Source organism: Crassostrea angulata, chromosome 10, assembly GCF_025612915.1.
Source record: "Crassostrea angulata isolate pt1a10 chromosome 10, ASM2561291v2, whole genome shotgun sequence".
NCBI lineage: Eukaryota > Metazoa > Mollusca > Bivalvia > Ostreida > Ostreidae > Magallana > Magallana angulata.
The window spans coordinates 56005451-56021317 of NC_069120.1; the positions used below are offsets into that span (position 1 = coordinate 56005451).

General features: G+C 35.9%; 1 protein-coding gene across 4 annotated transcripts in view; it reads left to right on the forward strand.

Annotated features, from left to right (window-relative positions):
• Window positions 1-15867, forward strand: part of LOC128165860 (dedicator of cytokinesis protein 7-like) — a 38808-nt gene that overhangs the window by 15662 nt on the left and 7279 nt on the right. For 2 of the 4 annotated variants that reach the window (XM_052830761.1, XM_052830762.1), the window contains 13 exons: window positions 236-412; window positions 3333-3506; window positions 4520-4670; window positions 4962-5055; window positions 6154-6253; window positions 6454-6585; window positions 7722-7874; window positions 10322-10480; window positions 10702-10878; window positions 11041-11157; window positions 13849-13989; window positions 14534-14669; window positions 15527-15657. In XM_052830761.1, coding sequence (XP_052686721.1) covers window positions 236-412; window positions 3333-3506; window positions 4520-4670; window positions 4962-5055; window positions 6154-6253; window positions 6454-6585; window positions 7722-7874; window positions 10322-10480; window positions 10702-10878; window positions 11041-11157; window positions 13849-13989; window positions 14534-14669; window positions 15527-15657 — 1842 coding nt within the window. The remainder of the gene's footprint in view (window positions 1-235; window positions 413-3332; window positions 3507-4519; window positions 4671-4961; window positions 5056-6153; window positions 6254-6453; window positions 6586-7721; window positions 7875-10321; window positions 10481-10701; window positions 10879-11040; window positions 11158-13848; window positions 13990-14533; window positions 14670-15526; window positions 15658-15867) is intronic. The other 2 variants (XM_052830763.1, XM_052830764.1) reach the window with 1 other exon arrangement.

Below are 15867 nucleotides of genomic sequence, written 5' to 3' on the forward strand. Positions count from 1 at the left end.
ACAATGACTATACTAAAAGATAAAATAAGATTTAATAGTTAGGATCAAAACACAAGATTTATGTGTTTTATTATTTGAATATGTATCAAGTTTTTAAAGACTTTTTTATTGTATTGTTTATGAAGAATGTTCCTTTGAGTGCGTTTGAGACCTAGACTTAAACACTAAGTCCAGTGATTTCCTTTGATTTCCTCTGATTTTCTCTGATTTCCATTGCTTTGTGTGTGTCTTTCAGAGCAAGAAGAGTCCACTGACCACCGAGTGCACTCGTAACCTGTTAATCTGTTTCCTGTGGGTCATCAAGAATGCGGACGAGTCCGTGGTTCGTCAGTGGTGGAGTGAACTCAATGTGAATGTGCTCGCTCAGATCCTAGATGTCCTCTACTTCTGTATCTCAAACTTTGAGTACAAGGTAAGTCCACATTCATTGTTTATCAGTCAGATGTCTGTTATACAGGGATAGACAATTACTGCCTGTCTGAAAAAAGTAAAACTAGGAAAACATTTTATGAAATTGATAAATATAAATGTTACTGTAATGATTTCTACCTTAGGCAGCTTCAGGTTTGAAGTTAATGTAATGATATGTTTTAAAAAGAGATGATGTATTAAGGAATTATTTGAAAAGAACAATTTAGAAATTGGATTTTCAGTTTCATAAATGTACTTTTGGGTGTAATTTTTACAACTTGCTTGTAACTTTTAAGAAATCAATACTGTGTTTCATTGTTAATATATGGGTAAGGGTTCTATGAAAAGCTATGAGCTCTCAAAATTTTACTGATTACACAATACATACATGTTGTTTATCTGTGATAAAGCATGCCACACAGTGCTTCTGTTTCCTCTTCCTCACTGTGTCCATCAACATGCTGATTGACAGGTGTCAATCAAGTTAGTCTGTGTGTTTGATCCCTATAAATGTTATCCTGTGAGGGAGAGGATACAGAGAAACAGCTTTGGAGGCTCTGTATTTCATTGTTGTACATGTATGCAGGGTTGTCTTTAAAATTTGAAGTAGAAGGAAGAAATAAAAAAGTAGAAGGGGGGTCTGGGTGTCTAGCTTATAGCTAGATTGTGTTTGAAATGCAATAATAGCAGGGTAATTGTCATAATAGGCAGGGGAATTCCCTGCCCCCAGGTCTTAGAGACAACCCTGTATGATATGTGGACATAAGCTCAGGCTTTTTGTGGACTCCCTGTGTGTGCTGCAATGTATACAGACAATTGACGTACAGGTTATTCTCTGTTAGTGTGGAGACAGCTGGTGCTGTGTGATTGGTTGTTCAGGGACTGTGTGTTGTTGTGTTGCATGCTTGGGTGGCGGACATTGCCCCTCTCTTATCACACCTTTCAAGTATTCTGACTGAACGATTTTTTTATGTCAATTATTCACAGTTATATTCACATTTGTTTTACACGACATCAACTCTGTTAAAGCCATTGTTAATATAATTATTGTTCTACATTTGGTGTGTCCGCATGACCATGTTATATTCTTGCATATTATATTGAACATGATCCAGATTCCTCACACTGCTGTTAATGGTCCTACAGGTAATTAAGGGGTAACCATATTAATATGTAATTGTCTTTGCACCTCCTCTTGTCTGAAAATTTAAGTACATGCTTGTGTTAATGGTTGAAACAAATAAAAAGAGTGATACAAGTGCAGCAAGACCTATTAAATGTGATAACACAAAAGAAAAATCTATCAAAATTGATATACTTTCCGCCAAAAAAATGGGTGCTGCCATATCGGCTGCCATTTTGTTTAACAAAATTAACTTGTTCATTAAATGGTCAGTGGTCGTTGATGTGCGCTGTCTTTATTTGCTGTTGAACCTGATGAAAAAATTGCAATACTTGTTTCCAAATGAATGCACTTTTAGGGATAACTCGTTGTAAATAAAAACAAATTAAAAACCAATATATAAACACCAGAAAAAAGATAAATAAATCACTTTTAATCAGGTGAATATGTTTTTCATTCAAAGAGTCTTGTCAGAATATGAGATGAAAAACCTGTAAAATTAATATTTATGGTACATGTATTAAATAAGGTGAGGTTTGGTTGCACATTGCACAGCAAAAACACTGTAATTGTCAAATGCATGAGAAGTGAGATTTATTTCAACTTAGCTGTGGATTCAATGTGTTCCAGTCATAAATTTACATATTGTTAACAGAAGAAGTAGAGAAATCACAGTACTAAAAAGAATAGTCAACAAAAAAGTGAGGTAGTGTAACTAATAAACAGGAACAGATAAACACTTAATAGTGAACAGGAACATTAATGGTCCTCCCCCAGAAATACAGGGTACATGCTAGAACAAATTCTCAGTGTATGAGGTAGTGGTACAAATGCTGTACTTACCTTAACTACTTCTTCTCAGATCTTGTATTCAGACAAAACCAGCTAAACTGCTTTGCGTACTTAAATGCCACTGTTTTAATTAGAAGTAATGACTACAATGAAATCCGAGTAAAATGATGTTAAAGGTTCTCAATTGAATCTTAAGATCCTGATATATCTTCAACTCCACAAGCTTTTTAATGCCAACTATGTATGGTGTGTTTGGTGATGGAGTCTCTTTTTACTAGTATCAGGTTGTGTGAATGCTGCAAGGGGTTTGTCTTACAATGGCTGCTGTTCTGCTTTAACTTGAAAAGCCATGTTCAGAGCTAGATTTCTGTCCCACTCAGTCTTTCTAATCTCTTATTTTTTACATGGCCAAAAATATATGGCTAGAATAGCTCTCTGATACAGCTCCTCTGGTCTATCATCTAAGTAAAACTTTTTAATTCTATAGTAATCAAACTATAGATGCATCATTTTCTATGTTTTTTAATCATGTTTATTGTACAAAAGACAACACAAGAAACAAGCCATGGAAACTGATAATAAAAATTGTTTAAATGAAGCTTGCTCTCAAAGATTTCCTGGTATGAAATAGTAATTTTTCTAGAAATATGTCAGCATGATCATCAATTTAAGTGTTTGTAACAATGAATAAATAGAGAATGTGCATGATCAGAATCTAATGGCTGTAGCTGTAGATAGGGCACCATACACCTAGACTTATCTCCCTTACCAGCACTGGAGAAGGTAGTCTGAGCATGTAGTTAAACCTGGAAAGTTTTAGTGAGAATTTATCATTCCTTCAGCACAAAGGATGCCATAGCATGAAGCATTATGCAGTTATCTGTCCCTGTTAGCGTAAGATGTATCAACCCTCAGTAAACTGCTTGGTTTTAATTCTCTGGAGTGCTGTGTTTTAGTGTGCAATGCTGTGCTAAACCTTGTGCACTTCTGAACCTTTATTACACAGCCAAAATGGTTAAAGCCTTTCCGATTATCGGCTCATCTGGCTGAAACTTTGTTCGATGCTCCCCGCCCTAAGAGCGCTAGCCTGCCTAGATCTTACGAATTATTATGGGAAGGCCTTCAGAGAAAATCCCAGGATTTGCTTCAGCGCCAAAGAAGCAAAGAGGACACCTCACAGGTATACAAAGCTTTCTGCTAGCAGCTTCCACCATAAGGAATAAACCCCCATAATTCATGGCAAGCACTCCCTTTATCATATCCCTGTAGAGTTTTATAAAAATTGACCCTCCTAAAATTTACCCTGTCTCAACACTGGAATATCCTCTGGGGTTGGCTTTTTTCCCATGGCAAACTTTGATAACATATTAAACATATTTAAGCTGCTAATAATGAATTACAACTTTCTTGGAATGCTATAATAACCTGGCAGATTTGTGGTTTCTGCTTCTTGCCAGGTCCGATTTCTTTGTTTCTTTAAGCCCACTGTAACATATAACTTAATGGTTCTTGGTCTGAATTGTGGCCTCTTATTTAAGTCCCATAAGCCACCTTTTACAGTGATACCCTCCCCCTACTTCAGTACTTTTGGCTACCTGTCATCTCACCTTGCCTCATTCTGGTAAAACATTGACCCGTTCATCCTCACAGCAGCATGCAGACACCCACGTGTGTTTCTCAATCCTTCTACGATTATGATAGACTTGGGATCACACCCAGTCTGAATTTTTTTACTAAGTATTTCTGTAATTTCATTAAGATGTTGAAGAATTGATGTAATGTTAATAAGGTAATATTATTGCAGTGTTAAAGAGTTCTGAATTGTAGGAGGCTGGTAGAATTTGGATCAAGTTGGACTGTTGTGTAATTGCAAGTTTGACGTATCCTGTGAATTTTTTACTCTTGTTTTTTTTGTTTCTGTGTGACTCAATATTCTGTATCCTGTAGTTGATATGTCCTTTGTAATATATATTATATTCAATACTTGAGAACATACAGTTGTCTTATCGTTGTTATGTTGGTAAATAAATACTGAATGCCATCACAAACCTCACTGAATAAAGTTGTGCCACATCAGTAGTTTACAACAGCAGTCATTGGTAGATACTTCACACCAGTAGAACTCCGCTAGATACATACATAGAACTATACATTAATTCAGCTAAAGACTGATCAGTTAATTCCATCACACAGGGAAAGAAGAGCATCGCTCAGTGCTCCAAGCAAACCATTCAGAAAAGTGTGGACATGAAGTCTCGCCTGGAGGAGGCAATCCTCGGAAATTTGAACGCCAGGACAGAGATGATGTTGAGGAGACGGCAGACATCTTACAGTCAAATGGCAGGTATGTGTCTCTAAAGTATGTCAAGATAATTATTTAATGATGAATTTTCATAACACTAGACCAGGGAAAATATTGAGAAGGAGGCAGAGGTGACATTTTATTAATGGCAGGTCAGTGTTTGTGATGTAGTTAACTTGAAATTATACATGTATCAATTACACATTTGTCATTTAGTACTGTGTATATGAGGTCCAGAGCCAGTATCTTAAATGAGCTTAAAACCAGACATGCATTTGACATGCATATTATCCAAATGTTTTATGATACCTGTATTTTTTGCTACTTATGCAGGTGATAATGGCCAGATGAGTTCCCAAGGAGACAGTAGACTCAGATGGAGGAAGGATCAGATAAACTACAAACCTTCTCTTGATCAGACAGAAAGGTAAACAGATAAGCAAACAAACAAACCCAAAGGAATTACACACCTAGATCCCACAGAAATTACTCTCCTTAACATCACAGAAATTACACTCCTTAACCACTACAGAAAATATCCTCCAAAATCCCAAAAGTGTTACCTTCCTAAACCCTATAAGGGATACACTCCTGAACCCTAAAGAAGTTACACTCCTAAACCCAACAGAAGGAACACTCCAAAACCCTATAGAAGCTACACTCCCAAAACCTATTGGAGTAACACTCCTAAACATATACTCCTAAATCCCACAGGAATTACACTCATAAACCCTATAGGTGTTATGCTCCCTAACACTACAGGATTACACTCCTTAACCTGATAGGCATCATGTAACCAAACCCCACAGGAATTACACTCATAAACCCTATAGGTGTAATGCTCCCTAACACCAGATGATTACACTCCTTAACCCGATAGGCATCATGTAACCAAACCCCACAGAAATTACACTCATAAACCCTATAGGTGTTATGCTCCCTAACACCACAGGATAACACCCCTTAACCCGATAGGCATCATGTAACTAAACCCCACAGATTACACTCATAAACCCTATAGGTGTTATGCTCCCTAACACTACTGGATTACACTCCTTAACCTGATAGGCATCATGTAACTAAACCCCACAGATTACACTCATAAACCCTATAGGTGTTATGCTCCTTAACACCACACGATTACAGTCCTTAACCCGATAGGCATCATGTAACCAAACCCCACAGAAATTACACTCCTAAACTTCGCCTATTGTTTCCTTCTTACATCACTTTGAAAAAGAATTTAATACTAGAATTCATGTAATGTTGTAGAATGAGATCTTGGTATAAATAGTAAAACCTTATTATGTTTTGAGGTTAAGATCAAAATTCAATCACTATGTTTGATGCTTTGAAATGCTGTGTTTTTAAAGTTCCAAAAAAGTACATGAAATATGATTTTTCTCAGTTTTTTTTCCAATAAAAGATATAAATATTTTTGTCAAAAAGTTCAAAAGTTTAATCTCTATCTATGAATCCATGTAGGGAAAACTTACTTTGAGAGAGAGGTGTATTTTTATTGCAGTGTAAAGCCTCGCAATGTGGAGGCTGACGCTCACACTGAGGGAAGTCTGGCCGCAGAAATCAGCATGGTGGCCCTGGACACACTGGAACTCATCATACAGGTCAGGGGTCAACAGAGGTCAAGGTCAATAGACCTACACCATGATGCTTACTCTTAATATATGTAGCCAAACAAATCAATAATACACTTAAGTATGCTACATAAGCTCTTTTCTCTGTAGCTAAACTTGAAAGTTTTCAAGTTGATCGTTAATACTATCATATTGTGTGAAGCAATAAATGCATTCATTACCATTGACAGATTGCTAGAAGTATGGAGTACACGCCCTTACAGAGTAATGCTTTACGTATCCTGCTCCACAGTCTCAGCCTTAATCAGTCAACATCTGTCCTGAAAAACATGTTTGCCACTCAGCGGGCTCTAGTCACAAGGGTAAGTCTATAGTCACAATGTGAGGTCTATAGTCACTATAGTAGGTCAATTGTCATTAAAGTAAATCTATAGAAACTAAGGTAATCTATACTGGTACTGTACCAGTTATTGGCTAAGACCAGTTATCGGCTAAACTGAGAGTTCGGGTTTATATCACGCAACTATCCGAGATTTTTTAATTCAGTTGTCTGTTTCGAATAATGAAAAGTAAGTTTGCTTGAAAACTTTTTTGAATATGATTTAACCATGAGCTTGAACGATCATTGTTTACCGCTGGTTTACATCCTTACACTTTCAGCAGTGGGGGAAGTGACGTAATAAGTTAAAACTAGAATATGACATCTTTGTGATATGTTATTATATACCTTCTTTGATTTGACATAATATCAATACATATAACATGTAGAAACAAAAAGAATTCATTAAACACTGAGACATTCATAGCGCAGTTGAACGCCTGATTGCACAATATTTTGTTTTGAAAAATCTATGATTTTGTGTATTACCGTATGATAACAAACGAACACTTTCATGAGTTTTGTTTATGTATCATAACCCCTACTACCTTTAGTCTGACCCAAAAAGGGGCATAACTCAAATTACATTATTCAAAGTATGAAATCAACACATACAGGGATTTTACTATGTTATTATCACAAAGCTGATAACTGGTACAGTAAATCGTTAAACATGGCAAATTCGGGGCGTGCTAAAAAGCACAAAAACAAGATGTTTTGAGTTCTTAATAATGATATACAATATAACAGATGGATAAAGAAGGAAATCACCATTTAACGTATGTCAAGTTTTATCCAAATATATCAAGAAACAAGGAAATACAGAAAAAAAACGTTAAAGTTTAGCCGATAACTGGTACAATGCCAGTAACCTTTCAGTGGGCTCTTGTCACCAGGGTAGCTATTAATTTTCTTTACCGTTTCTGGACAATTATTACATTATTATTAATTGTTATGGTGTCTGGACAATTTACACACTTTTATCGTTCATCCCAGTTTCTGGACACCAATGCTGTTATTGATTGTTCCAGTTTCTGGACCATAACCTGGACCATCATCACTATATCATTGTTTGTTCCAGTTTCTGGACCATCATCACTATATCATTGTTTGTTCCAGTTTCTGGACATGCTGTTTGTGGAGGAGACAGAGCAGTGTGCGGATCTGTGCCTGAGACTGCTGAGACACTGCAGCTCTCTGATCTCACAGACGCGGTCCCAGGCCAGCGCCTCCCTCTACATGCTGATGAGGCAGAACTACGACCTCGACAATGCACGTATACCTCACTCAAACATCACTCAAACCTCACTTATTTGTACACAACCCTGTGAATTGTACAACATTATTACTCAATGCTTATATGCTTTTTAGCTCACCTGAACCGAAGGTTCAAGTGAGCTTTTCTGATCACCCGTTGTCCGTCGTCCGTCCGTCCGTCCGTCCGTCCGTCCGTCTGTCCGTCCGTCTGTAAACTTTTCACATTTTCAACTTCTTCTCAAAAACCACTGGGCCAAATTTAACCAAATTTGGTACAAAGCATCCTTATGGAAAGGGGAATATAAATTGTTAAAATAAAGGGCACAGCCCTTTTCAAAAGGGAGATAATTGCGAAACAGTAAGTATAGGGTACATGTCTTTAAAAATCTTCTTCTCAAGAACCACTGCACCAGAAATGCCAATATTTACACAAAAGCTTGTATATATAGAGAAGATTCTAAATTGTAAAAATCATGACCCTGGGACCAAAACTGGGGCCCCAGGCGGGGTTCAAAGTTTAACATTTTAACAAATCTTCTTCTCAAGAACCACTGCACCAGAAATGCCAATATTTACACAAAAGCTTGTATATATACATGTAGTGAAGATTCTAAATTGTAAAAATCGTGACCCTGGGACCAAAACTGGGGCCCCAGGCGGGGTTCAAATGTTAACATAGAACTACATGTGGAAAATGTTTAAAAAATCTTCTTCTCAAGAACCACTGCACCAGAAATGCCAATATTTACACACAAACTTGTATATATAGTGAAGATTCTAAATTGTAAAAATCGTGACCATGGGACTAAAACTTGGGCCCCAGGCGGGGTTCAAAGTTTAACATAGAAATACATAGGAAAATGTTTAAAAAATCTTCTTCTGAAGAACCACTGCACCAGAAATGCCAATATTTACACAAAAGCTTGTATGTATAATGAAAATTCTAAATTGTAGAAATCGTGACCCTCAGACCAAAACTGCAGCCCCAGGCGGGGTTCAAAGTTTAACATAGAACTACATTTGAAAAATGTTTAAAAATTTTCTTCTCAAGAACCCTTCACCAAAAATGCCAATACATACACAAAAGGTTGTATATATAGTGAAGATTGTAAAAATCATGACCCCCGAACAAAAAGTGGGACCCCAGTAGGGGTTTAAATTTTAACATATATAGGAAAATGTTTTAAATCTTCTTCTCAAGAACTATAGTGCAACTGTTTGAGATATTACTATGCATACATGTACATCCTTAAATAATGTAGATTCAAAAAATTGTAACTCCCGGACAATTGATGGGCACTAAGAGGGGTTCAAAATTTAAACATTTTAAAAAACATAAAGGAAAAGTTTAAAAATTTTCTTCTCAAGAACTACAATGTTTTAGTTTGTGGAATTTCTATGCATGCATCCTTCGCTTATGTAGATTCCTAATTGGTAAAATCGTGACCCCCGGACCAATACTGGGGCCCCAAGATGGGGTCAAAGTTTATTATAGAAATATAAAGGTAACATGTTAAAAAATCTTCTTCTCGAGAACTACAATGCTTCCATTTGTGAGATTACTATCATGCATACAACCTTGGATAATGAAGGTTTGAGAGTTTTAAAATAGTGACCCTTGGACTAATACTAGGGACCCAAGATGGGTTTAAAGTTAAATGTAGAAGTACTGGTATATATTGAAAATGTTTAAAAATCTTCTTTTCGAGAATTACAATGCATCAATTTGTCAGATAACTACGTAAGCACCCTCAAATAGTGTAGATTCGAAATTATAAAAGCTGTGACCTCAATCTGATACTGGGGCCCCAAGAGGTGTTCAAAGTTTAGCATAGAAATATAGAGGGAAAATGTTGAAAAATCTTTTTCTAGGGAACTATAATGCTTCAGCTTGTGAGATAACTATGCAAGCATCCTTAAATAATGTAGATTCCAAATAATTAAAACTTTAGCACTGGACTAATACTGTGGCCCCAAGAGGGGTTCAAAGTTTAAGATAGAAAGATATATTGAAAATGTTTTTAAAAAGTTTTTCTCGAGAACTATAATGCTACAGTTTGTGAGATTACTATGCAAGGATCCTCAAATTGTGTAAACTCTAATGTAGTGGAACCAAGAGTTATCTTTCTTGATGTTCTATACAGTCTGAGAGTTATTCCTCTTGAAGTGGAACTCTTCTTCGTTCAGTTTTTCAGGTTGTGTACGTGCGGTCCCAACGCAGTGCTACACATTTTCATTCCTGTGTTACTATTTATGTTGTTCAAGCCAACCATAAACCTCGGACAATAACTGGGTCCCCAGAAAGGGGTTCAATGTTTAAAATAGAAAAAGCATATGCTACGAAATGTAATGTTACAAGGAACTGCTGTTCAGGTGAGCGATGTGGCCCATGGGCCTCTTGTTTTTCATCAGAATCACGGATCATAATGTAATGTAATATGAAATTCTGTATTACCTTGCAGAACTTTGCGAGGGTGAAGATGCAGGTGACCATGTCTCTCAGTAAGCTTGTGGGACAGAACCAGAACTTTAGTGAGGAGTCGCTGCGTCGATCTCTGAAGACGATTCTTACATATGCAGAGGAGGATGCGGACCTAGCAGAGACACCATTCACAGAACAGGTCAGGGGAGTTAGAGGCTGCATAGGTTAACTTAATTATGAAAGAAACCCATAACCAAGACAAGCATGAGTTGTTTATAATACTGATTTGTTGTAGGTGATGGACCTGTGTTCAACCTCATATCAACACTTGTTAATAAGTTGACTATACTGCTGTTGATTTGTTTTATGTAAAGAACTTTTCTTAGTTAATAAATTGTTAATGTTGATGTTTTGCGGTAGGTTAAGGACCTGGTGTTCAACCTCCACATGATCCTGTCGGACACAGTGAAGATGAAGGAGTTCCAGGAAGACCCCGAGATGTTGCTGGATCTGATGTACCGCATCGCCAAGGGTTACCAGAACTCCCCCGATCTACGCCTCACGTGGCTCCATACCATGGCCACCAAACACAGTGAGGTAATAATTAAGAAAATGATAAAGAAGGTAATAATGAACTAATTTTGTATTATACAAGTGATTGAAGACCATAAATCCTACATAAAGGTAATTATATAAGACAACTGTTGACAATTTGTAAGGATACAAAATACAAAAGGACTACTCTTATGTTTTCCACAGAGAAATAACCATGCAGAAGCTGCCCATTGTCTTGTTCATGCTGCTGGTCTGATAGCAGAGTACCTGTATATGATAGAAGACAAGCCATACCTACCTGTAGGGGCTGTAGACTTTCAGGTAAGTGTCTTACCTGGAGAAACCCTGACTTGCACCTGGGCACACAACACACCTGTTGTGTATATCTTGTATATTCTGTGTTAGTTCCAGGGGTTTTCTTAAGTTGGACAAACAATAGACTCTAATTAGATATACACAAACGTGCACCTGGGCACACGACACAACTGTTGTGTATATCTTGTATATTCTGTGTTAGTTCCAGGGGTTTTCTTAAGTTGGACAAACAATAGACTCTAATTAGATATACACAAACGAACAAAACTATGTCTAGACAAACAAAGCAGTCAAACAAAGCAGTAATATCCTGCCCGATATAACAAAGGCAGTCGAGAGTCTTTTCATCTTTAACATGTATCTAGCAGATCTAGAATTAGACCTAGAAATAATTAAAATTGAAAAAAATACATACCTTCAACCGATTATTAAATTAAATCATGCAGTTTTGGTTCATTATTATACCCCCGCAAACGAAGTTTAGGGGGGTATATTGGTTTCACCCTGTCCGTCTGTCTGTCTGTCCGTCTGTCCGTCTGTCTGTCCGTCCGTCTGTCTGTAGACGCAACTTTGTCCCCCCTATAGAATTTTTTATTACTGCATGGAACAGTTTGAAAATTTGTACATATGTTGAACACCATCTGAAGATGTGCACCTGCAATTTTTTTTAAGATCAGACAAGATTTAATGATTTTATGACAGTTTTCATTTTCCTTATTCTATATATTGTACACTAATGTTGAAAAGTAAGGGAGGTAATCCTTACAGATTTTATTAATTAATAAATAGAAAACACTCTAAAATATATTTATATAAATACATCCAGATGGAGTTTTTTGTCTTTATGTCTTAATTAATGAAAAAAAATTATTTTTTATAAGTTCTCTATCAACTGACAATGCAAAGTTTTTGTTTGTCAATGATAAATTCTTAGGAGCTAATAAGAACATCAAAGACAAGTGTGGCTGAATTCATTTGTCCCAAGGGAGACATTATCTGAGCCATGGTTCAGATGGAGCATGTGTTTAGGGGAAATTGATAATCTGTAAAGTGGGTGATGGTTTTGGGGCTATTTTAAAACTGTTTCATGTAAACCAAAAGGTCTATCATTATAAGGAAATGAATAATATAATTATTAATAAAGAAGTTAAACTATTTTTAGAGGTTGTTTAAATTTATTTGTCAAGTAAATTGATGAAGTGACCCTATTGGGCATTAATTTAAATGAAATTCAAAATTACTGATATGATTGTAGTGTTTTGGCAATTTTAAAATTGTTTGTAATATTAAATTTTCTTTTTTTACATATTTTTACATAGTATGGTAATTATGGTAATGTTTTGGGAGTTTATTAAATTTAACAAGTTCATCAAAGAAAATCATAGTCCTATGGGATCAATTTTCTGATATGGAGTTCCATTGTGCCATAGGAGAAAGTGAGGAAAATTTGAAACAACTAATTGCATCTGTCAAGACTCTTATTAGAAAGATATTGAAAGTTTTATCAACAGAAGAGCATTGCTTGGCTACCGGTATTTCTATTCACTGCAAAGGGAGGGGTTATTGTCATTTTGTTGGTTTTTCTTTACATTAATAAATAATTAAATTAAAAAAATATATCATCAAATACATACATTTGTAAATGTATTACTGTTATAGATATGTATTTACAGTGAAATTCTGACAATTTTGATTTTAATTTTTCTTTGTTAACTAATTTTTTTTTTTTTTTTTTTTACAATTCCAGAAAAATTTTTTTGTATGTGTTCCAAACCTTTATTATTCAATTCAATTATTTGTCCCATTTGAAATTAGCCTAGCGGGGGTATTAGTCCCATTAGGACAGTTCTAGTCTTTATTTTGTTTTATAACCGGATGAACTGAGAGAGAGAGAGAGAGAGAGAGATTTCACCGATTAATTTATAATAGGAAACAAACATACTTAAATATAATTTCATGCACAAATTTAGATATAGAGACTGCGCCCACCCCTACATTAATTTTGAATAATTTTGAAACCAAAAAAAAAATATAAAGAAGCTTATAACGGCAATCTGTGTCCATCGGAGCGTTGTTGATGATAGCGATATGTGTTTAATGGCGCGACAATCAAAACCGCCTGGAACACCCCCCCCCCTTCCTTGGAAATTATATCATCACTCGGGTCACCCCCTCCCCTCCCTATAAAAGAGCTTTTGCATTTAATACATGATTTTATTGTTCAGTTTGATCAAACTTGACTTAAAGGGAACTTAAAGATTGTTTAAAGACAACTTAAAGGGAGCGTAAATGCCACTTAAAGATGCTTAAAGGTAGCTTAAAGATGGCTTAAAGGTGACTTAAAAAAGTTTGGACATTAAGGACCTATAAGCTCAGCTTAAAGGCGACTTAAAGGTGGCTTAAAGATTGTATCTCCTTTAAGCCACCTTTACGCCACCTTTAAGCCACCTTTCTGAAGGATTTGTAAATTTTTAGAGTCTTTAATACATCTAAGATGAAATTATGGTTACAATGACATTGGTTTAATTTTTAATTTATATTTTTCTGTAAGTAGCTTTATAAAGGCCATTCTGAACTTTTTTTTTGGTAGTAGTTTGATAAAAAAAATTACTGACAGTGGACTAGTTGTTTAGTACTAAATAGTACTAATTAAGTCATGAGTTGTACTGCTGTATTGACATAAGATGTTGCTTCCAGAAAATCTCTGTCAATGTGTTGGAGGAGAGTGCTGTATCAGATGATGTGGTGTCCCCTGAGGAAGGAGTGTGTACTGGGAAATACTTCACAGAGAACGGACTAGTGGGGGTACTGGAGGCCGCAGCCATGGAGTTCAACATGGTGAGATGTCTGATGACTAATATAAACTGTAAGATATCTAACACAAAATATATAACCCTAACACAGCCATGGAGTTCAACATGGTGAGATGTCTTATGACTAATATAAACTGTAAGATATCTAACACAAAATATATAACCCTAACCCAGCCATGGAGTTTAACATGGTGAGATGTCTGATGACTAATATAAACTGTAAGATATCTAAATAAATACAAAATATATAACCCTAACCAAATTGACAAAGATAATTAGTAAGATATTTGATGCAAAGTAAACTTAAAAGATCTCTTCTAATATATAGTCCATACAGTAAGTTATATGATACAAAATATGACAGTAAGATACTTTATATGTAGTCTATACATGGAGATATCAAAAGTTAAATCATTGTATAGACATGCATGGTTTTGAGAACAAATATATTTCATTTTTTATATATTTTTCTTTCCTATAATTCCAGTCCATAAACAGTCCTAAACAGCTGGTAGCATGGTTTTAAGGTTGTGATACACCATCCTGATACATGTACATGTATATTGTAGGCTGGAATGTATGAACATGTAAATGAAGTGTACAAGATCCTGATACCAATCCATGAGTCGGGCAGAGACTACAAGAAACTAGGTGCCATTCACAACAAACTTCATGAAGCATTCAGCAACATCACACGCCAGGCAAGTGATACTGTCATGTGAAATCTCTTGAATTATCCATGATCAGTTCCCTCCTTCAGCATTTTGTCTAGCTTTATGTCTATCTCTCAGGTTATTCCTCGATTGTAGCTTTGTAGCTTAAATCTATGATTTTAGCTTAGACTTGTTTACTGGATGAAAAGTTGGGTTTCCTAAAAAGGAAATCAGTATGGAAATTGTAATATCAGAGGTTTCCTAGGGGGTTTCCCATATGTGGAAACCTCTGTCAAGTTTCAATCAGCAGATGGAAACCATAAACTTGAGGTTTCCTTAAGTTTCCTAATGGAAGGAACCCTTAAAATTTGGTGTGGGGGGTTTTCATCTTGTTTTCAAGTTGAAGAAATTTTAACTTGTGAGTTCTTCAGGTTACCAAAAGGAAAATGGGAGATGTGCATATAGATTAACATGCATGTATAAACAGAAAATTTATTACAAACCTTAAAATGTACAGTATTACAGTGACTGTCATGTTTCAGATTTGTTAAGTTTTCATATTTTGGCCTTTTTTCCCCAAGAAAGTAAAGTTGCATTGGATTTGTAACTAGAGAGTTTATTTATTTTGTTAGAATAGGAGTCTAACAGGAAGTGTGTGAAAGCATTTATGTGTCAGAATGATGTTTGATTTTGTGTTGGGATCTGTATCTATTTTCTCTTTGTAAGTTGTTATTACAGGAGGTTTAGCGAATGTTTGGGACATTCTTCAGAGTAGGGTTCCATGAACACAAGTGTGGGGACCTGTATCTATTGCTTATTTTGTTACAGGTTTTCAACATATTTCAGGGTGGTACTAGGGGCGCTACTTTGGGGATCTGTATCTATTGCTTATTTTGCTATTACAGGAAGGTAAACGGATGTTTGGGACATACTTCAGGGTGGGGTTCTATGGACACAAGTTTGGGGATCTGGACGGTGAGGAGTTTGTTTACAAGGAGCCACCCATCACCAAGCTACCAGAGGTCGCTCACAGACTAGAGGTAGGACGTGTTACTATCACTGGATGGAAAGACTCAGTCATGGGCAAAGAAAAAACTAATTCTTTGTTAAAAACTTTATTCTGGCAACAATCTCTATAAAGAACTTTAACCAGTATGTTCAGATATTTTATGGAAGTTTTTTACCTTTCTTCATATTTTAACATTGATTCAATCGGGATATTATTATGACAAATACTGATAATATCCATA